The sequence below is a fragment of the Rhea americana genome, unplaced genomic scaffold (genome assembly GCF_003343005.1).
Source record: "Rhea americana isolate MKP2758 unplaced genomic scaffold, rheAme1 scaffold_167, whole genome shotgun sequence".
NCBI classification, from domain to species: domain Eukaryota; kingdom Metazoa; phylum Chordata; class Aves; order Rheiformes; family Rheidae; genus Rhea; species Rhea americana.
In genome coordinates this window covers 1,594,211-1,621,452 of record NW_028185783.1, presented here as the reverse complement: position 1 = coordinate 1,621,452, position 27,242 = coordinate 1,594,211, and the positions used below count along the sequence as shown (strand labels likewise).

At 37.6% G+C, this 27,242-nt stretch overlaps 1 protein-coding gene across 1 annotated transcript in view; it reads right to left on the bottom strand.

The window, feature by feature from the left end:
• Window positions 1-13,602: 13,602 nt before the first annotated feature.
• The window catches only part of GUCY1B1 (guanylate cyclase 1 soluble subunit beta 1), a 42,374-nt gene continuing 28,734 nt past the window's right edge, over window positions 13,603-27,242 (bottom strand). The window contains exons 5-13 of the mRNA XM_085300676.1: window positions 24,963-25,193; window positions 23,403-23,519; window positions 22,443-22,576; window positions 21,574-21,771; window positions 20,015-20,252; window positions 18,931-19,071; window positions 17,755-17,909; window positions 17,381-17,507; window positions 13,603-14,980 (exon numbers count right to left, since the gene is read on the bottom strand). Of these exons, the coding sequence (XP_085156802.1) occupies window positions 14,957-14,980; window positions 17,381-17,507; window positions 17,755-17,909; window positions 18,931-19,071; window positions 20,015-20,252; window positions 21,574-21,771; window positions 22,443-22,576; window positions 23,403-23,519; window positions 24,963-25,193 (1,365 nt within the window). The 3' untranslated portion in view covers window positions 13,603-14,956. The remainder of the gene's footprint in view (window positions 14,981-17,380; window positions 17,508-17,754; window positions 17,910-18,930; window positions 19,072-20,014; window positions 20,253-21,573; window positions 21,772-22,442; window positions 22,577-23,402; window positions 23,520-24,962; window positions 25,194-27,242) is intronic.

Sequence of the window (27,242 nt, the reverse complement as noted above, 5' to 3'; positions counted from 1 at the left end):
ACATGCCTGGTATATGGAGCAGCAAAGTTTTACATCAGGCTGAAGAGCCCAGCTTCCTACCACCCACCTGTTCTGACAACATCTTTGAGTCCAGTCCAGCAAATATTTATTCAGATAAGCAATGCTCTGTTGAAGCCTGGGGACACTAGTAGATATTAGATTAAGAGGTTCGGAGTTAAATTCTGAGACAATTTATTCTCTTTATTGCTGCTACATGACCCAATTATCTCCAGTTGAGATTGCCCAATATCCGGAGATACCACAAGAAGCTTTTAGTGCAATGAGCTGCTAAGAAACTTAAGGCAGAAAATTCTATCTGGAAATCTGGAACACTGTAAGCAACTTAAACACTTTATTCAACGCCAAAGATATGTCAAATGGGGAAAAAGTTTGGTGAAAAGGCAGAAAAAAAAAGGAGCAGTTTTCAACAGAAGAACAGAGCTACCAGAATATTTCTTATGGCACTTCTAATGAGAGGTAGGTTCATGAGGAAACCAGAAGGGCTGAGCATCCAAGCAWCTGCTGTGCTAAGGATGCCCTTAGTTTTTTGCCTTCTCTTTCAACCTCTGTGTCTTTCACTGTACCAAAATGGAAAGATACCAACTAAATGTAGAACCTACTACTGAGCTTGCGTTCAGCAATGGTGTTAGGCTCGGTGAATCAATCCTCATACGGGTTTTCATCACTCTCTCCACAGTTTAAAGCAGACAAACGCATTTTGGAATTTAATGGCATAATTCTGACATTGTTTCCCAGGTAGAACAGAGGATAAAATTCTCCACAAATTGGTCACTCATTTACATGATTGCAAGAGAAGCTCTAAGGCCCCAGTAAAGAAAACAAGAGGCAGTTGCCTATCAACATAAATTTCATTAACAACAAAATGCTACTCAATATTGATTAAAGCAGGACAAGTTCTGCAGGGTTACTTCAAGGATAAAACTTGACTACCTTTTTTTTTTTAGTTTCTGAGGATGGATTTATAAGAGCTAGGTTATTCAAAGAGCCTCTGCCTTCAAATAATCAGCTGAAAAAGGTCAAATGTTAACTTTCATGGATTTTCAGCAATCACCAAATGTGACTGTCCTGTCAAGAAAGCTAGAAGAGGAAGGAATTTTATATTGCATATTCTAAGTGCATGGGTTTGATCAACTTAGGCAGGTATTATTAATGACAGATTAATGAAATAAAACACATACATGACTTGTTATTTGAAATGAACATTGAAATGAACAGAGGAATATTTGGCCTTAGGAGCAGGAAAGAGAGCAGAAAGAGATGATAGATATAACACGTCTCTCAGACTCACAAAACAAAAAAGTGATTCCTTTGGCCATCCTTAAACAAAAGCATTAGCACCCARCTTGTGCCCCTTTTTCCTTGTTGGGCAGAAGATCCAACAGCACTCTGTGCTGTTTCCCTGGGCATTGACGGGACAAAGCCCTTAACAGGGACCCAGACCCTCCAGTATCTTCCATGCCGATCTTCCCTGGATCTAATAGCCACAGAGCCGCACTCACTCTGTCACAGGGCAAGGCAGATGTGTGCCACATACTGCTGCTCATGGAAGCGTCCAGACAATGAAATGCTCAGAAAGCATGAAGTCTCCCTTCTACTGTATCCTCCTGATTATCTGTTATCTATTTTACTTGCTCCCAAAGAGTGGAAGGATGGAAGTATCAATGAAAAGGTCACAGCAGTGCTTAAAACTATTCCTTAAGCTGCTTGTTGGGGAGGAGGGGGGCTGCTCCTCTGATGACCTATTCTCTAGGTAGTATTCTCTGATTACTATTTAATTTTTCTGCACCAAGTCATGCACCAAGAGAACTAAAACATTTGTATGACATCAAGAAAAGCTGCTTTTTGTTTTTCCAGTGCAAGGCATTTTCCCAACATGTGTTTGTTGTTTAGGAGCAGGAGATGTTCCAAATAGACACAGCTACTGAGGTTAGTAATTCAAATGACTTATAGATGTTTTCACTGAGCAAATAAAACAATTCTAATAAATGCTACCCAAAGTTCATAGCTGTGCTACAATAAATAAAAGGGAAAGAGAAATGTGATAGAAATAGATGAGGGCAAGAAGTAAAGACTCTCTTCAGCAGTCCATTCAGTTTATTCACATCCTCTGAGTTAAAGATTACGTGGTAGTTTGACTATGGTAGAACTGCAGAATATATATATATATATATATATATATAAAAATCAGATTTAGGGGCTCTGGACGTATTTCAGGTATGAGCAATAGCCTGGCTCTAATATGATATTAATTTTTCTTTTTTATGAAGGATTTTCAAACTTGTCTCCAGTTCAGAGACATCTTCAATATAGCTTGTCTTAATACAACTTTTACTATATTTTCACCAAAGAGGGCTGTGGTCAAAATAGGCACAGAAATAGATTTGTAAAATGGTTTACACTGTGAGAAATGCCATGGTTGAATATAGTCTGTAGAAGTTTAAGCTCCTCCCAGAAAACTGAATGGTCCACAACAGAAACTACTTTTGAAATGCTGACTAGCTCTTCTAGCCACTAATTGTACTAACTGATCAAGAAAAACAGATCATGGTAATTTCCTGCTATAATTTAGTTTTGCGGCAATGCTGTAGTTGCCACAATAGTCTCCAGGTTCACAGGGGCAATAAAATTGGCTGCTATGCAAGTAGAAATGGTACAAAAGTCTTCTGAAATAAATTATCCACAAAGCAAAATATTTAGAAAGATGTGGTAGTATATTGTCCTTGGCTTGTAAGTCTTCTCTTTAAACAACTAAAACAAGCCATTACCTCTTAAAATAGGATCTGCTTTGTGACAAGTTTTACTTGCTTCTAGGATGGTTTTCTCCCAAGTTAAGTTTCCTGTGAAGCTAGTTATGCGTGTACTTTGGGAGAAGTTTAACTCATTTATCTTGAATTGGAAGTTACATAATCCACACCAAAAAAGCTACTAGAGATCAGGGAAATTTTAACCATTTTTATGGAAGCTAGAATCTTATGTTCATGTTCAAACACCATGTTATATACATTGCATCCTTTGACATAGGACAGCTGTTATAATACAAAGTGTGAACCCTTTAATTAGAAATAAAACAGCTGTTTTTTGTATTCCTAAACCAAAATGTAACGAGCCATATAATAAATATTTTTCAAACATGAATACTGGCAGTATTAGATGACCCAAATACCAATTCTAAACTGTTGGATAATGGAAAATCCAAAGTAAAAGAATACAAGAATGAAAAGTTCTGTATTTTTTTTGGAGGGGAGGAGAGAAAGAGGAGACAAAGGAAAGAGGAGAATTCACAACTTACATAAAAACAAGGAATTGATCTGATTGTCCCCAAACTACCTGTTAATTTCAGCTGAAAAGTATATTTAAGGCCTGAATTCACAGTGTCCTTGCTGGGAGTCTCTCCTTGGCTCAGGATTTGGAAGAGAGGTCCAAGAGCAAACATTCACAGAGACCAGGCTGCCTCAGTGGTCATTGCCAAAAGCAGAAGACCAGCCAGTCAGTCTATTCTTTGGTCCCYTTTCTAACCAGTGCTTCCTTGGAAGCAGAATAGCTGTAACCAAAAGAACAGGGAATGTCCCTTGACAGGTAAGCAGCATGGTTTAGGGACCATTCCCCTAGGAAATACAGTTCAAGTGAAAACCGAGTTCAAGCCTCTCATAGAGCTAAAGATCTGGTCATCACATTAGCACTTCTGTCCACAGAACAGTCTTATAAAATAAGCACTGGAAATGAACGTGACTAATTATACTTTAACAAATGATTACATGTTGAAGTAAGCAATTGTTTTCATACATAAATAAATATTTTCCTGTAGAACATCAATCTTCCTCTTCTTCCAGTGACCAAGCAAAGTAGATATTTCCATGGTCCTGCTGAGAAGCAAAATTTCACATCTCATGAAAGCAAGTTCTTCAAATGGCTACTAGATTTTGTGGTCTATATCTCTTAGGACAATCATTCTGAATCTATTCAATAGTTACTGTCGTGGATGTAATTAATTCTGACCACTACCTTTTGAGTAGCTTTCTCCTCACCATAATTTCCAATAAGCAATAGATTTTAGCTTTATGTCAGGATAAACATGCTAGAAGCATTTCTGGAAAAYACTCAGTCATTAAGTTCCTTTTGTACAGCAAAGTCACCTCTTCCCTGACAAAAATTCCTAAGGGAAAGGGAATGATAAGAGGGAGTGAGGGCATTAGGGTAACTTTGGCTGGAGAAAAGAGGAATAAACAAAAAAGATTGACAGGCAGGCATTAAAGACATTTGCCAAGCTGTCAGAAGTAGCCAGAGCAGCTAAGCAAAGTAGGGAGCAGAAGGAAGCACAGCTAACAGCACAAGGAGTGCGGTTCAACTAAAGGAAAGAGATMATGCCATATTACCAGTTTTATTTAACAAGTCACACTCTATTCACTTAAACTGTGAATAGAGATTACCATGAGATAACGGAAAAGCTGGCCTCACTGTTGCTTCTCTGGAGAAAAAGATGAATTGCCATTTTAATTGTAAGCTAGGAGTTATTTTTGTTACCCTGTTTATTCACCCTGTTGGAGATCTTTTTTCTTCTTTAAATAAAGATAAGGTTAGCCATTTGATTCGTACTTGCAAGTGAAAAACATAAGGGCTGTGATTCATATTTGCAAGTGAAAAAGATTAGGGCTATAAATACCAGAAAATATCTGGACAAAGGCCCAAAATAATGCCTGCAGTGATCTCCTTAAGTCAAAACTCAGCCCTTACTGCTGGAAACTACAGGCTTGATTACACCAAGCATGCATCAGCCTTACAGATYCTGTTTTAGAAACATAGCACAGGGAGAAGCTGTTCTTCTCGAGAAGAAATGTGCCACTTTCCTGGAGTGCCTTAGGTTTTCTTTTTTTGAAACACCAGTTTTCTTCTGTTAACATCAGGGTTTCTTTTGTTAACACGCTTTACCTCCAAAACGAGCACTGCAGTGGAATATCAYGTCCACTGCATCACGAGCTATTGAAAAGTAATGGGGAGGTCATGTCGGAGCAGCGCTTCCACCGCCACTGCTGCGGCGAGCACGCAAACGGGCGCGCGGTCGGCGGTGCCTGCTGGGTCAGCGATCCGCTCCTCTCTTTACGAACAGGAGCGCTGCCCGCGCAGCGGAGACCTGGCTGCCTCCTCGCAACGCCTCCACGTAGGCCGACCAGCTCCACCCGAGGCTTGCGGCCCCGCTGCGGCGCTGGAGCAAGGCGGCACTGCTCGCAAGTACCCGGTTGCCCCCCGAAGCCCTCACTCACCGTCAGCCCAGGAGTCCGGACGTCCAGAGACGCTGTCGCCACAGGGAAAGAGAGGCGAGGTGGCACGCGGCCAGCCATGCCAGTGCTCCCACGGGGGTCGGCGCCTCACTTGGGTGGTAGGCACCTGCTTCCTCCCGCTCCTGTCTCCTTTTCCCGGGGAGGTTTTCCTGAGGTTAGGCCACCTGGAGAGAGAGYGGGGGGAGGAAAGGCGACTGAGCTCTGACAGTCAGAGTTATGCTGCCTCTGTTGGCATCAAAAATAGCCAGGAATGGACTTTTGCACCCAAATACCACCACTCACCTGCTGCACAGAGTTAGCCCTGGAGGCTGCTTGTTTGCTTAACGCCTGGTTGGGYGCTAGCTGCGAGCTCACACGTCCTGTAAAGCACCTAAGGGGACCGCAGGCCCCTGCCCGATCAGAGGTGCTGGCCTGGACACCAGACATCTGCCGGGAGGGCCCTGAGGGACGAGCGCCCTCCCCTTGGCACGGGAGCACGGGCCGCGGGGCGAGAGCGCGCAGCCCCAGGCAGCCGGCTCCCCTCTGCCAGCGAAAGCCTCACCTGCYGGTCACACACCAACGCGCAATGAACATCACAGCTAGATGGGATAAAACCATCTAGCCCACAGTACCTTCTCCCACTTGAAGTAGGTGTAACTTGAAGTGAAAATAAAAACTTATAAAAGCATTTCTTCTTCGGAGAGCTGCTTTCCACCCCTGTAGGAGCAGCTGCTGTGTCAGGACCACTTGCTGGAGCCCGCTGAGGCTGTGTGCTGGGGTCTGYGCAAGGTAAGGCCCTACTGCTGGTTTTTCCCATGCAGCACATGATACTTTCCCTCAAACCAGTTTTGAGTTTTTGCCTGAGAAAAATAATTCTTCCTAACAAACAAGCCAGAGATGCTGGGTCACAAACTCACATGCACAAGCCTGCCCTGGCCCTGCTGGGGCCCTCCCTGCCCTAGTCCCATTTCAGTGATCCCTGCCCAGCAATGCCCTGGCAATCTCCAGTTATTCAGGGTGAGGCTCCACTTGTGTTTTCCTTCTGCCCTTCCTGCTTCTCCCTCCACCTAGCCCTGCCTGCTCTCATCCATGAACCTCCACTTCACCATCTGCTCAGCTGTGTCACTGCCATTAATTGACCAGCTCCACCTGGGGCTTGTGGCCCCGCTGGGGTGCTGGAGCAAGGCAGCCCTTAACTTGCCCTTTTTTTTCTATCTCTTATTAGACCAACTGATACACATACTATTATCATTAAAGTTAACTTATGTCTCATTAGATCACTGGTACTATTAAATCAGCATTACTATTACAATCCATGGTATAAACTAAAGTGCCACAAATCATTCCTTTTACTGTTGTTAATTCTCTACTGCCATCATAAACACATTCATGTATTAAAAAAATGGATTAGTTGAAATTTCTTACTAAAATGTTTCTGACAGTGTCATGGTGCTTCAGTAGATGGCGTCCACTGCCAGTCTCAGCACAGAGCCAGCACAGCCACGCACTGGCCCTGTGCAGCCGCAGCTCCTGGCTCTGGGCACAAAAGCCTAATTAATGCCTTTCCTAAGACTAACAAAGTTCCTGCTCAACTACCCACTTCATTTCTCCCTTGAAGTTTCAGCTGAGAAAAGGTGTAGGATTTCTTCTTCTGAARTGTTTCTCCATGGTGTTTTGTTACTGCTTTGCAAAGCAAATTGAGATTCTTCCAAATGAAGAGCATTTTCTTTCTAATGGAGTATTTCACCTAGCTAGTATTATGGTAGGACATGCAGATGGTCCTCTGTTTCTTTTTTTCCCCATGGCACCATCTAGTTACACTCAGAGAACGTATATTATAATAAATACAGAAGGTGGAGAAGTAAGTATTTGCTATCATGCTTGCAGACACAAGCAGGGCAATTCCGTGCTCACCAGATGCTCTAACCATGTATCTCTGCTAATCTTACTGGCCTTACTTAGGGCTTAAAGTCAAGTCTGAGCCTCACAGACACAGGCAGGATCATACACAAAGCAACAGCTACGGTTTTGGCCTGTCAGCCTCTCGGAGCCTTCAAAATCTAACACAGCAGTCTAGCATAATATGTTTCTTGTTTTCTTCAAGATTGTCACGGTATTTTATCTAGATTGCCCAGTATTATTCTAGCAACAGAGGGAKAAAATATTGGCACCATGCAGCATTTAATTAGAAAACATTACAACTTCTGTATGTTACATAGAACAGGCTTGTCCATTAGAGAAGAAGGAACACACAAACTGGGGACTGGCAGCTGTGTCAGTCAGGAGCTACCCCCCTGGTCAGATTTTTTGTTTGACTTCCACCTGATCTCAATTTACTGGAGACTTTTTCACCTAGTGAAGCTAGAACTGAAGAAAGTGCAATCAAAAAAGGAATCAGTGGCTTTTTGAAATGCCGGACTCTGGTTCTGTCTTTTTGAAAGGCAGCTGTACACATTCAGAAAATAATGCTTCTTGCTGATGTAGTGCTGTAGCGCTGGGAAAAAAATTCCAAAGTATCATAGTTAAGATGGGACATGCCTGGCAATGCAAGAGACAATGGAGATGCTCTAGTGCTGTCTTTTCCATCTCAAAATACAAGTCGGTATTTGTCCAGAGATACCACAGTGGGAAAATGAATTATATTGCTAGAGAAAGCAAAAGAATTATTCTGGAATAGGTATTTCATAAACAAATGCTGACTTTTTCTTGGTGTCTCTATGATAAAACAGCAACTRATTATAGTTTGAGAAAATATTGACATCTCCAGTCCAGTTAAACTGTTGACAGTTTAACAATATATGTACACAAAACCTTAAATTGACACAGTATGAGCTGTAGATGAGACAACAATGTTCACTTGTTATCCAAGACACTTCCGATCATTCTAGTTGGAGTTCAGATAATCCCCTCCTTCCCTAGCTCCTCAGACTGTTCCTACATATTATGGAAACAGGGAAGCAGAACTGCAAGGGCGGGGACTAAAAGCAACTGTTACTCSGATCCCACTGCAGTGCCTTCTTCAGGTTTACTGCAGTGTCCTTGTCCAACTAATTTGCTTTACACTTGTCTGGCCTCCTAAGCATCACCTTTTCCCCTGGACACAGGCCCAAGCAGAGAGTAAACAAGTGAGGTGGCCTCCACAAAAGTTACAGTGAGGTATGTATAACCTAAGGGGTAGGGTATTGTGCGAAAGGAAGGTTTTGTGGAAACATATGTATCCCACTTGCTGGCAAGTGATTTGTTCTCTAGGTCATTACATAGATGTGCCCACAAATACACCTATATACATGACAGAAGGCAGGGCTTTGGTTTCTTGGACAAGCTGTTAAATCTCTCTAAGACTCACTATCCCCTCTGTATAAAAGGGATACTTACCCTTCAACCTCTTGGCATAAGTTTTTTGAAAATCAGATTGTTTCTGTTTATTAAGCTGACTTGCATAAAATGTCTGAAGGATGTGGTCTTTTTTCTTTTTTTCTTTCCCAAGAATATTACATATAAGTATTTAGGACTTGTGAAAAATTGATGTGGGTTTCTTCACACTTAACACATTGCATATTTTAGTAAGATTTATGAAGCTGATTTGATTTTATTCAAACACATCATTGCAACACCATGCTCCTATTGAGTTCAGTAATACTGAACTCAAACACAGTTTTATTTCTGGGGTGAAAAATAYGGTTATGTAGTTGTTTTTTTAACTAAGGCCCAAGGACTATTGACTTAATTGATTTCCAGTTTGAGATTATGTTTAACTACAGCTAGGAAGCATGAATTCTTTCAGTCTTTTGTCTGCACTCAGCTAAGTTCTGTCATTTTAACAACAGCTCAGTGTTTGAGCACTAGACAGGATACCACATTTATCAAAGTATAAAATCAATTTTGGAAGGCTAGAATAACCCTGAGAACCTGCAATATGAAAAATGAACAGGCTTCATGCCAGAGGTATCCAGCTCATGAACTGATAAAAATAAATGTATGCTAGCATTGGCTGACTGCTGTGAGTTCATATATCCTCACCACACAAATTACTTCCCTAGAGAGACTACAATTATACTGTAGCCTAAAATATGCACTAGTTGCTTTATAGATATTGAAATCCCCATAATCATCTCTGCCAAAGGCAGTAACAAAGGCAATGTCAATAAGTCTGCTGGATACAGTAATCACTGCAGGAGGTGTAGTCTATGTCTGAAACAAAACCTTTGTAACAGATAATAAACATCTTCATCTCAGAATAATAATCACAAAATTGTTCTTACATTCCCTGATCTTCTTTATCTCCAAAACAGTCACATTGGCAGAAAGATCCATCACCTATTATGAAGAAAATGAACATCAGCCTTTTCCTGCTAGTGAAAAACAAGGAATGAATTGGTAGAGACAGCATGTATTGTTGCAGTTTTTCCATTACTGTCACCTACAGCCAGCCAGAGGTCTGAAAAACAATAGAGGGAAAAAATAGTGTCTTATATGTGCAATTACAGATTGGGGAATCGAATCTTTTTTTCTTTTCTTTTTACAGTTAGATTAGCATTGCTCTATTTAAATCAAGACAGAGCAGGAAAATAAAGGAGATGAGAAAGCATTTGTGAATGAAACCTCCTAAGAATCTGGCTTATTATTTGTTATTATTCCTATTGTCAGGTAGGTGCATCAAAGAATTACAGTCTCTCCCTAAAGAAAGGGGAGATCTTGTTAGCAGGCAATGAAGACAAATATTCACAAAAAAGGTAAACTAACACGGACCCTCTCTGCATCCCTGGCACTCCAATGAAACAGGACTACAAGGCCAGTAACATCCTTTTACTTGCAGAGAATAAGCCAGGACAGTGACACAATTCATTTACTATAGTCCGTAAGAAAGCTGACTGCCTGACAATTGCAGCATATGAGCAACTAATTCTCTTCAGGTTCTTATATTGCTACTATATCATCATCCAGTATAGTGTTTCTTTGTTTTTTATTTTTTAAATGGGATGGAATGTGGAAAAATCAAGTAACAATTATACAACCTGTCTCAATATATGGATACAGTTGACTTGTCTACGCTGTGAATAAAAAATGCGTTAGAACAAGGATGCTTCAGGCCATACTCTGACTCCATGGAACTGGGTATATTGACAAGGCTATCAAGGTTTCAAAGCGCAAGAGTTTATGTATATTGCAATACAAAACTTGGCTGCAGCACAGTCAATGTTTATTAGTTTTGGATTTTACAAGGGTTTCTTTCAAAGAAAAGGCTCTGGTGCTTAGAGCTCCATCTAGCCCTTATTCATATCAGATGCTAGCTTATCCCTTTGTACTTGCTTCTTATGCATATGATTGCCTTTTGAATGTCAATTTATAACTAGGCAGATATATTTTTGTATTACAACTTACATAAAACATCACATACTAGTCACTGAAAGTCTCACAAAATCTAATTGATTTTCACACCTTTGTCTTCCTGGCTTATTGTTCAGATCAGAGGATTTCCTCCTTATGCGTATAAATATATAATATATACACGCATATAMATTAGAGCTAAATTGACTTTTCTGGGTGCTAATAAATCATTGCTGCCAATGATGTCTTTGTGAGGTAAAAACAAGAACAGGCAGATCCTCTAAAAGCAAAAAAATAGACAAAGAGAAGCAGATGGGAACCGGCAAAATAAAAATCTTCTGGAAAACAGCTGATTACTGTACTCAAGTCTAAGCACCTACTGCAGTCCACTGCTTCTTTAAATCTACAGCGAAGATAAACAAAAATAACCCAGATCCTGAAAACTTAGGTGTGGATCCAACTGGACTTAGTAGATATTCCCAACAGAAATCATGGCAATAAAGATGAAGGCAACTACTTTCATGAATAATGCATCCCACTTTTACATAAGCAAATTTGGGGCAGGGGAGAGACTTTATACCTGAGAYTGCTACAGCTAAGTTGGTGCTGGAGATGTGAGGGAAAAGAATTGAACAACGAGCTGTCAATAACTTGCAGTATCAACTGGTCAGAGATCAGAGCTGGAGTCCTGGCATTTAGTCTTCTGCTCTAGCTGCTGACTTGCCAGCACTTTCCAGCTACTTCCCAATTACAACATTTCCAGATGTCTGTGATTGCAAACCCACATTCTGCTAGAAAAAGGTGAAGTTCTCCTGTGTGGCTTGGTCTGTTCTCCTGTGTAACTTATAGATTTTTTTTTTTTTTTAAAAAGAAGCAGGGTTCTACCTCTTCTGTTTATCAAAGTTTCAAGCTGCTGTCCTTTTCTTTTGGCTTATTCATAATATCTTTTTATTTCTCTAACCACAGTAGTGCAGTGTTTTTACTTCTTTTTGTAAGTAAAAAATACAATAACTATTGTGATAATACTGTGAACATACCCAGATGACCATCTCATCCACTGTTTATTATTCTGTCTGCTTTCCTCCTCAGTTACTAAACATGAAGTTATGTTCCCAGAGTTTGTTTCTATTGAGGATTCACTGTACAGTTTGTACCATATTGCACATAAGCATAAATAAACTGCAGAAAGCTTATGACATGTAATATCGCAACAGAGCCTATGAGAAGTGGACTGATGATTAAAAAGTGAATATAGTAATAATACTTGCCTTCCCATCTAATTAAAAAATCAGGTTTTGATGGGAACCCACACGGGGATGGTCACTGAAAAGATCAACATCATCTACAAAAATGGGCCATGTTATCAGATAGCCTCATTGATTGTGAAAGTCTTTATAACGTAACTTTTAAGCATTGACAATATGTGCTTAATAAGCCAGCTTTAAAATTTATTAAAGCCAATGAGAGCCCTATTGCTGTTTCTGAAGTCCCGTAATACAAATTTTGTTTCTGTGTTAGCCAAGAAGTACTAGTATTTGTTTCATATAAACTTTGTGTTGGATGAACACAGTACTTAAGCTAACTTTTTCCAAAGAACATATTGATTGTAGGAAGTCCTTCTGTAAGGATAATTTGAGATATCTCTGATAGATCTAATTTTCAGGAGTTCTGAGATTCAGTAACTCCCATTATAACCTCTATCTACCGAATAACAGCCTAGGCAGATGTGCATTATGGAAGCCAATTGCAAGACAGCAGTAGAGTAACAGAATCCCCTCCGTGGCCAGTCATAGCAAACACCATCACACAAACCCAAGTTCCTTTACATATCTGAATGCAAAGGGAAGCATTTGATCCAGAAGACTACAAACAGCTAAGCATTCTACCATTTGCAATTTCATTCCTGCTTTCCCTTTTCTTCTCCTTGTTCTAAACTTGTTCTTCCCTCCTCCACACACACACAAATGTGTAAATGCCTCTGAAACAGATTTTGGTAATTAATTTGCCTCATGTTTTAACTAGAGAGCCTCTATTGAAAAACTAAATTACTATAGTTAAATACAAGAAGCAATAGAGCACATACAAAAGAATTAATTACCTGCAGAAGTTTCTAGTTGTTCTCTAAGAGTAGTATTTAATCAAAGAAAAATTCCAGTAGCTGAGCAGTGCAGTTAAAAGACAACCAGTTTTAGTACCAAAGTGATTATGTACTTAAATTGTAGATGTTTCCTTAAGGAAAAAAAAAGCACTTATATGAATGCAATATATGGACTATTATTCTAATACTTCAAGAAACTAGTTATGCTACAGAGTATCTTAACAGGACCTTTAAATCTTTGAAATAGGCAGGTAAAATATAAACTTTGAGCACTATTTAAGTTCTTTCTGGAATGCCATATTCCATGAGCTTGAAGTGTAATACACAAACTTTAGTTACTTCAAATCCTTCAAGTATGTGCACAAGTGCAGATAGATGTCACAAATCCCACATTTYTGAGGGATCACCATTAAAATTTCGGTAAGTTTGATCAACTTTAAGTGCAAATTGCTGTTGTGTATCCATTAGAGTCAGGGCCATCTCTCACAGAGTGCTGACATGTTCCTGTTGAGAAGCTGGAAAGAAACGTATGCGACTTTTCCTCTCCATTTTCCATTCCTGAAGTTTTGCTGGGTGATGTACAGCTTACTCAAAGTGGATGGCTAATAATCATATTTCTCAAATATGATTCAAATATTTTAAAGGTAATACCATATATGCTTTTTCTACTATTTTGGGGATGTTAACCTATATTTTGAACACTGCTTCAATTCGAGGAGTTGATCTGCTAACCTGAACAGAGGCTGCTCTTGGACAGGCACACACACATTGGAGCAATGACTCATGAAATTACTTAAATTGTAACTCATTTTATAATGAAGGAGAATATATTTGTTTTGTATGAAATGCAACACTTAAATGTAACTTTTATTGAGAAGAAAATCCCCAAATTTCTGAAAGTCAGTGGAAAAAATAATTTATTGCAACTTCTTTTGCACATTAACATGAAACATTTATACATATATATTTTGTGCTGGTAAGATATACTAGATATAGACAATATTTTTACACAAAAGTAATTGCACTGTCCTATTTTATAATGCAAATATTCAGAAAATATCAGTCAGATAAGAATGGATATTATTTGCACAAAAATGCACTGTACACTGAAGCTATGGAAGGTCTGTATGTCTGAAACCTTGTCCGCTTTCACCAACTGAATCAGTTGGTCAAATAAAAGATACTCAGTCCCCTCATAAGCCTTGCATCCCTTGATTATGATGCACTGTCTAGAGTATTACCAGATCCTTCCAATGAATGAAATAAGATCATTTCTGAAAATTAGAGACACCAAAACAAAAGGCAACCATGACAACCATGTCCCAGCAATATGTCTTTCAATTCTGGAGGCTCTATCAGAAAAGAATCAAACGATTACAGGTGGTCTAAAATTGCCCAGCAATCTATTATTAATAAGGTTACTTAATTTAGTTAATATAAATCCATGAGAAATACATTGCAAGTGAATAGTGTTTCAGTAAAAATACATTGGCACATGCTTCAAATGGCAATATCAGACAAAAAAGTGCTTCCTTTTAATATAGAAAATGTATACCTAGTGTTGACAAAGGGAAAAAACAGGTTGACCTCAAAAGAGGCACCTTGTTCTGACCAGGAATTAATACACTGCATCAAGTGTTATTCACAGGATGAATGGAAAGCATTACAATAGCAGAAAAAAAATCTGATAGACAACATTTATACTATAGTTTTCAGAATGATGCTTTATATATTATGAAAAATTTTAGTTTTTTGGGATCATCGTTCTGCCCAACAATTGAAATGCTTATCTTTCCAAAAATGTCACTGATTCAYACAACTATTACACTGTAGAAGTAAAGATGAAGAGCTCATATGTGAAGCATTAGACTGAAGTGCTCAGCTGTGGCAAGCATATTACAAAATGGTATTTCCTATTATCTAGTGGTAAGAAGGGCCACATGACTGACACATGCGCAGACATACAAAAAGAAGCCTCAAATACATGCTCACTGTAGAGATCAAACAACACACACACACACACAAAAAAAAAAAAAAAAAAAAAAGGGGGGGGGGACAAAATCAGCAAGACACCCTGGAGGAAAATGGTGAATACGATTTCAGGATTGGGGCAAAAGACAATCATATTGCACAGGGCAATGGGAGACACACAGTGAAGTAACAAGTAACAATATCCACAACAATCTTAGTGCCTGACCCGCTATTTGGAGACAGTAATGCACCCTATTCAGCGTCCTCTTCCTCTTCCCCCAGCTCAGAAAGCATCTTGCTTTGTTTCCTTGAGTGCATGCAAGTAAAATTTGAAAAGTGAGGGAATTTCTCTGAAGCAACTTCTTTAGCAACAACATGGTGGATCAATGCAGTTACAAAATACATTTAACAATATGCATCTATTATCAGTAAATAATAATAATATAGATCATTGTTAGCATACACATTTCTTTTGTATGCTTTATGAAGAAATGTATCAACTCCCACACATTCCCTGAAGAAGAGAATAAGCATATTAAAAGTAACCAAGACTAAACCTCTGCGTAAAGCAAAGTTATTACTATAAGGTAATCAAATGTAAAAATTTGGTTACGTGATTTTTTGTTTGTGGATTACAAGTATTATGTACAGACTATTCAGTGCCAGAAATAATGTGAAAAGTACCTTCATAAGACTAAGAGAAACTGCAATCAACTTAGAAAATCTTAGAGTAAAGCTCAGTGCAACTTCTTGTGCATAGACAAATGAAATCGTGCAGGGAGTGAAAAGGAATGAAGAGATCTCTACAGGATTATCTTCTTTCAGCTTTCAAAATCACCTCTGGCAAAATGATCATCAGTCTTATTACCAAATGAATGTATTCTAGCCTCTTCTTCTCACAAATACACTACTATATGAAGTAGGCAGCTGGGAGATGGGAGAAGTCCCTCCATGTATATCTGAATTATATGTATATCTGAATTTAGGAATTAACAAAAATAAATTACATCAAATTATTGAGGAACTGGTTTGAGACTTTTGAGTGTGATTGAACTGTGATTTTTAAGTGCTTCTAAAAATTGGTCTGACAGTACTTTCTTCTATGTTTCTGCCTCTATGTCCCCCTACACGAAGCTGGCTTATTAAGCAGTAATACCACCAAGTACTTCTCAGGGCCGCTGTGAGGATTAACAAAACCAACAATTCTATAAGAGCTCTAAAACAAAACTGCTATATTTAAAATACTAAACTATCTGAAACCTAATTTCACATTAAGCAGGTCTGAGGATGGAGCAAGGAAAATACCCACCTGACTGAATAGACCTCTGAAGTTTTACATTTAAAATTACAAAGTGCCCCGCTATAGATCATAGAATATAATTTATAATGCAGAAGTCAGTCAAAGGTTTCTCACTGAAATACGGTTTAAATACAACCGTACATTTAAAGAATGGCAGCCATGCGAAACCATAATCTTGCAGCTGATGCAAAATAAAATTACAAAGGACTATGAAAAATGGCACCCAGATTATTAATACAAATAACATATACTAAAATGCAGAATTCAGCTGAGTTAAAGTACAGATTCTCCCCTGAAGTTTAATATTGCAGGTTACCATTAAAAAGTCAGCATTCTTATACTTGGGTACCGGTGGTAATAAATGCAATCTACATTTTCTAAAGAGCCTAAGTGGTTTAATAGCCTAAACTTAATTTTCAGAGGCATGTGAGAATTTAGATGCATAAATCATTTCTTGTGACTTAAAAGATTYATCAGGCATTAGCTGAGCCATGGTAACTAATGAATTATATTATTTTAATCAAGTGTATTTTAAAAATAAAAAATGCATTATCCTAAGTATCTCTCTTTTTGTATGAATTCAAGATAAAATTCAAGCTATGTGAACTACTTTTACTCTTTCCTTCCTGTCTGCAATAGCTAATATGTACGCATCTGCTTAAATTATCTGGTACAGAGTAACTACATTACATATCCAAATTTGTAGTGTACTTTGAATATAAATCTCATTGACTTCTGGTGAGATTTAGGTTACTAAGTGCCCAAGCTTCTGAAACTGAGATATAAGCTTCTTAACCTTTGAAAATACTTTACCCTATGTGTTTTTGAGAAGAGAATTTAGGTTAGTATGCCATTTAGTATGTCATTGTGTATTTCTGAACTAGGACCTCTATCACGCAACAATTTCTGAGCAAGCATATTCATTTGGGGATAAGAAACACGCACATCAGGAGGAAACCTGGTTGCAAGTAGTTGCTGCAATGTTGCCTAAATATTGGGAGATACATTTATTCTCACTGCAAGAAAGCCAATGGTAACTTTTCAAGTGGTAATAACCAAACATGTCAGCTGAACAGAAATGGACATTATATTGCAAAATCTAGTACAGTGGAGAAATTTGTAAGAATATAGAGATATAAATATTTAAACACTTGGCATTTGCTCAACAACTTTTTAAAATACAAAAAGTATTCTTTCAGGTACTGTACAAACTCCAGAAACAAATAATCAAGGATTTCAATCTGCTGTAAAGATAGTAAGTGCACTAATGAAACAATGTTGTACAAAATGGTTCTTCTAGTGAAGATTTAGTTTTGCAAAGGCAAATGGATCTCAGTGGTTTAGATTAAACTTGTGGTATTTACGCCTTGTTTTCAAAAAAAAAAATTACACCTTGGTTAGTCATACCTCTGTCTCTGTACTCTTTCTGGACAAAAACCAAACCTGCATTGGTTCTTTTTTACCCTTCATAGACACTGGACCTCTGTACTCCAGGTGGAACTGAGGATCTGAATTTTCTGGTGTCATTAGACACCTGAAATTGAAAGAGAAAGCATGTAAATGTATTTACTATGCATGCATGCAGTGTATAAAATATTAAACATGCTTCAGATGCCTATCATAATGCAGCCAGCCATCTTATTTCATAAGAACTTGTATTTAAATAATGTGCTGATGGGGTACCGTCACTACCACCTCTAAAGACACTTACACTGACATCATACTGATGAAGTGCCTTCTTTTAAAATCTCAACATCAATAAAAGATACTGAACCACTCACCGATAAGTATACTCAGAGATGTTGATCTTCCCCTTTTCTCCAGTAGTTTCTGTTCTGCTTGTTAGATTGACRGTATTTCCAAAGAGACAGTAACGTGGCATCCTTTGGCCTATGACACCTGTGACCACCTCACCAGTATGGATTCCTATTGTTATCTTTAGAGACAAAAAATAAAATTTGAATACTCAAAAATCAACATAACTGATTTGCCATTTCTGACTACATACAGGTATTACGTAGTTTCTATCCACCAGTTTAATTAAAGTTCACCAGTTCTGCTTCTTCAAAGCCTTCATTTTGTATTTTTGTGTTATGGTTTGTTATGTAGTGTCACAGTCCTGACTCTCACACGGAACAACAAACCTTGCTATTTTTTTGCCTGACGTGCATCACGCGATGCTGCTATTGCATACACAGAAAGAAAAAGTTTAAAGTTCAAACATTCATAGTCTGTATGTGTCGAATATGTAGGACAGGGGTTTTGACATGCTTGTTCTTACAGTACATCCCAGTTACTGCAAAGMCCCATATCAAACCTCACTTCTTTGCCCACTGACAAAGTGATATACACAGACCAGGTGTTTAGAAGAACAACGTCATTCATGTAAATAGAGGTACGCATCATACATGTTACTTAATTCGCCCTCAGTGTCGTTAGAGCAGGACAGGTCAATACAACCTCTCCCCTTCTGGATTAATGCCATAACATCTTCATAAAATATCACAATGACTGAACTTCCACTAACATACAGTTGCCACTAATCATTGCCATAAATTCCTATGGAACTGTACTTTTCTTTTTAACGAAGTATTTTCACATGCTGACATGAGGACCCGAAGCATGATCAAAATGTCAAGGAAGAAATACTATTGTTCTGTTCACTGAGATGAAGGAGACCCAACTCCTATTTGATGTGCAGAGGGGATTTTTACAGAAATGACTAAAAAACAAACATATGTGATATGGACCAAGTTTAGTCCTTTAAAAGGTTAGGCAAAATAATCAGCTTCCAAGGTCTGAGAGACTGCATGTGACTCTTCATATTATGTGTACAGATCCGTCTAAATCTAGCAATAACAAAGCTTACGCAGACTAGGGCTTTAGCATTATCATATTCCAAAGCACTATCGTTATATCAAAGAATGAGTTCTTCATTCAAGCTCACATGTACTAACCTGTACAGGTTCACCATCTACTTGAACTTGCCCTGCTATTTCCATCATATCCAATGCCAGGTGGCAGATAGATCTTGCATGATGAATGCAAGGCTCTGGAAGACCACTCACTGTCATATACTTGTCTCCAACTGTTTCCACCTATCAAGACATACATTTTTCAATTACCTTATTATTTTGTGCTTCAGAGTGCTAGAATAGATGTACTGTTATCTTCAGGACTGCTTGTCCTTTCAAACTGTTCCTCTTCACTTTCATTCAGATCATCCTATTTCCCCCATCTCTGTTCATTACTGAAAAGAATTTATTGTATGCCAAGAACGTAACAAATCAAAATGACACTAAAATTACCCAAACTCTTTTGAGAGTCTTTCAGGGTCTTTCAATTTCTGTGGATATTGAGCTCTATTTTTGTATTGTTGACTCACAGCCTTAATTCACTTGGTTCAGGACATAAAACTGATTCTTAGTAAAAGCTAGGAATCAATTTTACACACATGAACACACATGCATATACATGCACATATGTATGTGATATAGTTTCTGCTTTGCTGTCGACATATCTGCAACTACACTTCATTCCTAGTGAATTTCATTCACTATGAAATAGTGAAAGAATGAAGTTCACATTGGAGTAACTGACTAATATCTCRAACACTTAAGATAAACAACAATTTTCTTTAGATATTGAGTATCAGATAATGCAGTTCAAATATTTCCTTTCTCATAGCACATTACAGGATAAAAAAAAATGTTAAGAACAGAGCTTTCAAGGTGTAAATAATCACAGGATTTGTKATTAAAAAGGGCTTGTAATTCCTGGCTCTGAAAATATACCCAAGTTACACACTACATTTGATAACAAGGATTTTACAAATTTAGAATATCTTTATTTTTAAAAAGAAAACCACTGACCAATATTTTGATAAAACAAACAATTAATGTGAGTTTTTGTCAAAGACTGAGAATATAGCTAGTTTTATTGCTTTCTAAAAAGGACAAAGCTCAAAAGATGGACTAGAGCGACATGATAATAAATTATTGAAAAGTCACAGGTTAAATTATTTAAAAATCTTCTGTTTACCTTATAAACAAATGGATTCCTTCGTGAATCAGTCAGAATATCAAATCTTGTGTAAAGATCATTTAAAAGATTAACAATCTTCATTGCTCCCTCTCCAGAGGCATGTTTACTACAAAAGGTATTGAACCCAACAATACCACTAAACAGAATGGTGACATTGTCATATCGCTTAGCTGGAACAGGGCGCTTGTGCCTCAACTCATTTGCCACTGATGGTGGTAGAACAGAGTACAGTAATCTAGATATTTAAGAAAAGAAAGGGATAAGCAGAAGAGAAAGCATGTGGAGAAAGGTTTTTACAAAAACACTCTTGAAATATTAAGTTAGTAACTCCCATAGGGTTTATAGCATACTAGCATCATTCAAGAGTTATTAATACTCTTGATACTCAAAAGAGTTTCTACTGAAGTATTTGGGAAACAAGAGCTGAGCTACATCCGTATGCCTAAAGCCATGACATTTCAAACACATTGATATGTCTAACTTACCTATTACAGAAATATATATTATTAAATCTTCTGATACAATACATTAATAGTGCCTTGGATTATTTTTGCTTAAGCATTTCTGCCACATTGTCAACTAATATAACCTGGTTTTGCTCACAGAACCATAAAAGCTGCAAAACGGAACCTGAAGAGACAGCACAGTTCTCTACCTGTAACCCCTCCTGAATTGCTAAACATTTCCTCTTCTGTTGAGGATGTTAAGATTTAATGCATTTTTTCCAATTCAATTAATAATCCATATGACTAACACTTGCAAATAAAATCTAAATCACACATACAAAGCTGCACTCTACTCTCATGTGGATTCTGTCAACTCTTTATCACATAGTACATTTTCCGTTCTTACACAGCTGCATAGGCAAGCTGAAGATCTCTGAATGCTTCACAAATTCTAAAAGCATCATGTGGGTAGCCTCCTGGACAAGCTCTCATTAGTCGCTTTTCTTTCTTTCTTTTTTTTTTTTTTCTCAGCAAGTTCACTACTGTACAACTATAAAATCGATTTTTATAGGGAGCTATAAATCAAATTCACAGGTTTGGTCTATGACAAAACTTATACTATTTTTGAGGGTTATAAGACAGTAAACTGTTTATTCTTTCTGCCATTTTTGCATTTTTATAATTAATTTTTCATAAAATTACATGCTGTTTTTTTTCATCAGTTCATTTTCTATTGGCCTGTTCCATTAGTCTCTCTTCGGGACCTGAAGGGCCCAGTCCAAACTATAAAAGAATTTCTGAAGCATCACTATTTGTGTGTTGGTCCTGGCTACTGGTCCTCAAAGCAATGTTTTTCTGTTTTGTTAATCTGTGATTACAACAGTCATAAAGACAGAATATGTGGTCTATAGGTGGTTTACAGATCTCTGTCAAATAGTAACATTTGCACAATCATCAAATTCACCTGGGTACACAGATGGCATGGAAGAATAATGTTTGAAACACTACCGTTTTAGGTCATTTGCAAAACAAAAAAGGATTACTTCCCTTTATAGTTGTATATTTTTTTGAGGAACTTGGCTATAAATAATTCAAACAGTTGGTTCTCACGTGTCTGTCTTCTTCTTCTCATCTTCCAGTGCCCGTAGTGTGTGCTGCAGTCTGTCAGTGAGAATCTCAAGTTCTTGAGTCAGCTTATATTCCTCTCTGAACTGCTCTCCCAAAAGAACCAGATCACGGGTAGCATCATGCAATGGAATATCACTCAGATATAAACCTCTTCTGGTTAAATCATCCAAGTTCATCACGCTGTAATATGGAGTAATCTATTACAATATATACAGAGCCTGGGTGCAATCAAACTTACTTAAGGAACATTTAAAACTCAGATCAACAGCAGAGACTAAGTGTGAAAATATTATGCTTCTAATCATCAGATACGCTGTACAAATCGAAATATGAAATATCTTATTTGTGTTCATCTGTGCYAACACATAGCTCTTAATTTTTGCATATGAATATAGAATTTCCCCCGATGAATTTTATGAACATATGAAACACGCATGCCTCAGTACCCAAATGAAAGCAAGATGATGTTAAGGTACTCTTCCATTTCTGCCTTCCGCCACTCTCTATTCTTTTTCTACATAGGAGATCAATATATTGTAACTGTGAAATCCCGTGTGTTAGTTCAACAGGCTGCTACTTAAAGAAGCCTTCCATTCAATCCTCCATTCCAACCACTTCTTTATAAACATCTCCACGGTACTGCATCGAAACTACTGCAGTAGTTTTGTTTAATAGTTCTAATGTTTAAATATTCCTCTTGCTTTTAATACAAATCCATCAAAGTCACTGGGATCAATGTTTGAGCCAATTAATCTCTGCAGTCCTACCTTTTTAAGTATTCTTAACTGCACTGATGTGCAATCACAAAAAAACTGAAGGCAGCATGACAGAACTTTTATAGCTTAAAGTACCTTGGTGAGCAAAGAAAAAGAATGCTGTCTGCTTCTGGCAAGTATATCATTTGACCTTTCAGGCGTAAGCAGCTGATTTCTGTGCCAGTCAGTTCATCTTCACACTCTAGCTTTTCTACATCCAACAGCCCTTCCTGGTAATGAAAAAATCACAATCACTATATAAGGCTAATGGTATGTGTATTACTCATCAGGCCATGTATGCAAATGTCTTCATTATGAAGGCAGTCAGAATGCTGGAATACAGTTAMAAAGCACAGTCTACATTAAAAAAACTATTTATCATTGTACCACTTAATCCTTATTTTATTGTGACTTGCTACCTCAGGCAGTATCCTATCTTTCTTTATCTTCATGTTCACTATCCCCTGTTTTCTTCTGTGTGATTTCATCACAATAGTTTGACAATAGGATTGCCTGTTCCGTCATGTCCTAACTGTGCTGGTGAGTGTCTCTAAGAAATCTTGTTGCTCTCTCTCAGGTACAGTTTTCTATAGACAGGTGCCTTTACATAGTAGGTATTATTCTATATGTTGCACTGGTTTATACTGCTTGCCTCCTCTCTTGCCCTCTAGAGAAAAGGACACAGAAATGTGTATAAATGTACAGGTCCAAACAGTGACACATCTCCTGTTTGTCTCCCATATCACTATGAAGGATAAGAAAGTGCAATTACCCTTCTGTGCTTACTTTGATACAATGCCAGCCATATAAAAGGGTGGCCCTTTACAGAGATGGTATGTGAACGATATGCAGTTCTCCACTCCTATAAAGCATTCCACCTCAYTACCACACATGAATTCACATCCCTTATTTTTCTGGGGCTCAAAACTCAAAAGGGACTGAACTTACTACTGTGCAAGGTATTTTCTTGGAAGAATTCTGAGTTTTCAGCATGTATTCCTATCTCTCCAAAGCATAGTTACTTATAGAAAAGCCAAGCAAATATTCTCTACTTACCTTGGTCCTCAGTACAAAGACGGTATTGATATGTGAGAGGATCCCATGGAAACTAATATCAATATGAGGCCGAACCAAGGAGAAAACTGACAACAGGCTGCAATTTCCCGGCTGTAGCTAAAATGTAAACAACAATAAAACAAGAAACAAAGGATTTTTTCATATATAATAAAAATATACATGGAGTACTTATTTTCAATTTGCTTAGATGACATTACTGAATAGAATAGAACATACACTTTATACATTTATCCATTAAAACACAGGGTTTTTAAATTAAGGTTTTCACGTCCAAAGTACACTGATTTCCAAGTACAATTCTAAACTGCAGTATGACATTATAAAATTGCACTAGATTGACAGATAATCAATGAGAAACAAACTGTTCCAGCTTTACAGTAAAAAGAATAAAAATGCTTTTTAGTGTTTTCTTCTTAAATGTCCTTCTCAAATTCCCCTTTCAATAACAAGCCATGTTCTCTTATGCATCAGCTCTGATAATAAGGATTCTACAGCCTTTACTGAAAGCCGATAGTTACAGCTGTTCAGTGAATGCCACTGGAGAGTCTTGAAGAGCTACTTACAAAGCTCTTCTTTCAAATCCTTCCGCAAAACCCAGAAAGAAAATGAGTAGGAAAAAATGGAGATAAAATAAAATTAATTTTAAAATATGTCAGTGATTCAGATGCAACATGGTATGATGATATGTTCAATACTAGCCTACATAATTGTAAAGATTATTTCATATTTTCACCATCCTACTTTTTTTCTCTTGTATTACTGCTTTTACTTGTTGCTTACTTTTAGAAATACTCTGTCAGTTCCTTCAGACAAAGACCGAGGTATCCTATTAAAATACAGAATTATGACACCAAGTGGACCTCTGAGTAGACTTTCTAGTGTAAAAAACAGAGGAAATTGCACTAACTGCACTCAGTCGGAAACAAGGACACGTATCACAGTCACTGTGGCTCATCTTAGCTAATATTGATACTTTTGATTCACAGGTCAAAAGCATATASAGTTTCTTCTGCTATACTGCATCTGACAGTTCTGCAATGCTAAGAAGTCTTCAAACATTTGTTATATTCAAGTAATATATATAGACTAAGTACCTGCTGCTACAGTATACAAGCAGTATGTGCTTCCATTTCCTGACCTCTGGGCTAAGTTGCAGAATGTCTCTTTACCACACTACAGTTATCTGTCACTTTTATAGCATATATATCTTGGAATGGGCTAGTGGCAAGTCCAGAAAGATTCAAGAATCAAGCTAACATCTCAGTTGAGTAGGTGATCAGGTATTTTCTGCTCAAGGTTATTCCTTGGTCTCTTTCACATTACATCACAATGTATTAATAGGGAAAAAAACTGACATAGAAAGGGGCTAGTTTTCATAGTGCTTTCTCAAACAAGAGCAGCACTATATAGCAAACACACACTTAAGAAAGTTGTTTACACAGAGAATTCTAAAACTACTTTACTAATCTTTAAAATAAATCTATTCATCACCTAGCATAAAGACCCTTTAAGACTATTCATGTATGAGAATCATCTAACCTGTGGGAGGACTCTGTATATAGCATTACCACACTGCGTGACCACCAGATCTCTGTCAAATATTATGTGGAAAGGAAAAGCCTTGCAGAAAGTATAGGGACTGATGCGAGATTCTTGGGTACCATTTTCTTCAAATCTGTCAAGGTCTTCATAGTAGTCCTCTTCTTTAGACTCTTTCTCTTCAATTAAAAATTGAATATGGTCACACTCTTCATTTCTCTGTTGAATAACCTAGAAAAACAAGGGAAAAGATCAAAGACTGCAATCCCTGTTACTCAGTAATAATTGCAATGTTATTATGAAGACAGGAATACGTTAGAGCACAAAGACAAATTAAAAAAACGATACTTGCATCTCTACTTTAACAAGTATTTCTGATTTTAAAACATCTTTATAATTCCAGGGGAATAATTATGCCTTTGTTTAGCCACAGTTGCTCTTCATATGAAAAGCATATTGAAGATCACTCAAATATTATCTACGAAGTCCAAGATGTATACCCTAGAATCAGGTGTTCAGGCTCAGGTTATGCTTGCTCCTACTGGTATGCACCAGATGACAGGACTCCCTCCCATACCGCCCACCTTTTATCAAACCTGCGGCAAGTCTTGAATTACACAAAACACTTGAATCCTTATTTTGATGAAAGCTGTAGTAAGACCAGTAGCATATCAGTAAGTAGTACTGACACGGGGGTGGGCATGTCATAGCCAGCCAGAAGAGAAGCAGATTAAAGAGAATTTTGAATCTACAATCCTTACCAAAGATCAGGTCCAGTAGTTAAAATTAAGAACAATTAGAATATTCTCCCACCTGCATCCCATATGAAATGAAATCACAGTAAAACCAGAATCATCTGCATCAGTCAAATCTCAAATGAATGCTTTGAATATAGCATTTCACTTCAGTAATTTTACTCAAAGACAGTAAAAATAATAATAATAAAAAAAGAGATCATTTTGTTTGCAAGGAGAGTCATGTATTGCAGTATAAGTAAAGCAAATACCTAATAGAATAACATAATTTACCTCGAGAGGCCAAATTCACCTCTTCTGGAGCCTAATTAGATTTAATGACTGGAACAGAACAATTCTATTTACATGGTATTGTTCAGGGGCAATTTTCTGGAACATGTTGCACTTGATTCTACTTTCACATACAGAGTGATACTAAAGTCATTGAAGCAAAAAACAAAAAACAAAAACCCAAAACCCCAAACCACCAACTTTTAAGTCTCTAATGCATTCTGATTCTGCCCTTTACACATAGATTAACTGCTGCAACATGAAAACAGAAGAATGTAGATGCACGTAAACACTGTAATGCAATCACTAAAACATTTATCTTATTAAACCCTATGACTTGTCAGTCATGCTAGCTGATGCTGACATCTGTATTTGTTCCCATTTAAATGTAGAAAAGCATAGCAATTGCTGTTGCTAAACGATGCTTAATTTAGGGAGGTAGTGCTCCTTGATCTCCTGTTTGACTATTCCTTTAAGGGAAAGACAGAGGCAGAATCTGGAAAGCAATCTGCAGCAGAAGCCCAATTCAGGGGCTCTACACCATGTGCTTGATTCTCTATTTGATTATGGAAGTAAGCTGGAGAAAGCCTAGCATATTAAAACTGCTAGCTAATGTAGATACCTAAAACTGGGCATGTAAACAAGCTCAAATATTAATGATGGTGAAGACTATTTTCCTTAAAAATATAGTTGCAACCTACGCAGCAGACTATGGCAAAGAGGAATGGAAAATTTTGAGTAGTAAGAGGTAACCTGGAGGAGAAATATGTGACAATCATTTGATGAAAACAAATTATGTGGGTCTATCTGGGAAAATAGAACATAATAAATGCATATGTAGTTTTCTTGTGAATTCAAGGCTTAAAAGTCTTCCACGTCTTCCTCTTCATTTAGATCACTGTTTAGATCACCTTGCAACAATGAGAGACTGTGGCCATAGTGAGGATGGACAGAATGTAGTCAGAATCCTAGCTTCTCTCATTCACACACATGTCCATAGGTTCTATTTTATTATTATTATAATTGCAGCCAGGGATAGCTGAGATTATACACAGTAACTTTTTCCAAATTTTATACACTTATCACTAGAACTGAGCTATGCTTCCAGATGATTTCCAGAGTCTTAGATCTTACTTCAGAGTCACTTTTGCCACAACTGGAAAAAAAATACATACTTTGGACGAAAAGCTTATTCATCAGGTAAAGCAGTCCTAAAATTTATTTTTAAGGATCTACTGTTTTATAAGGAAATGTC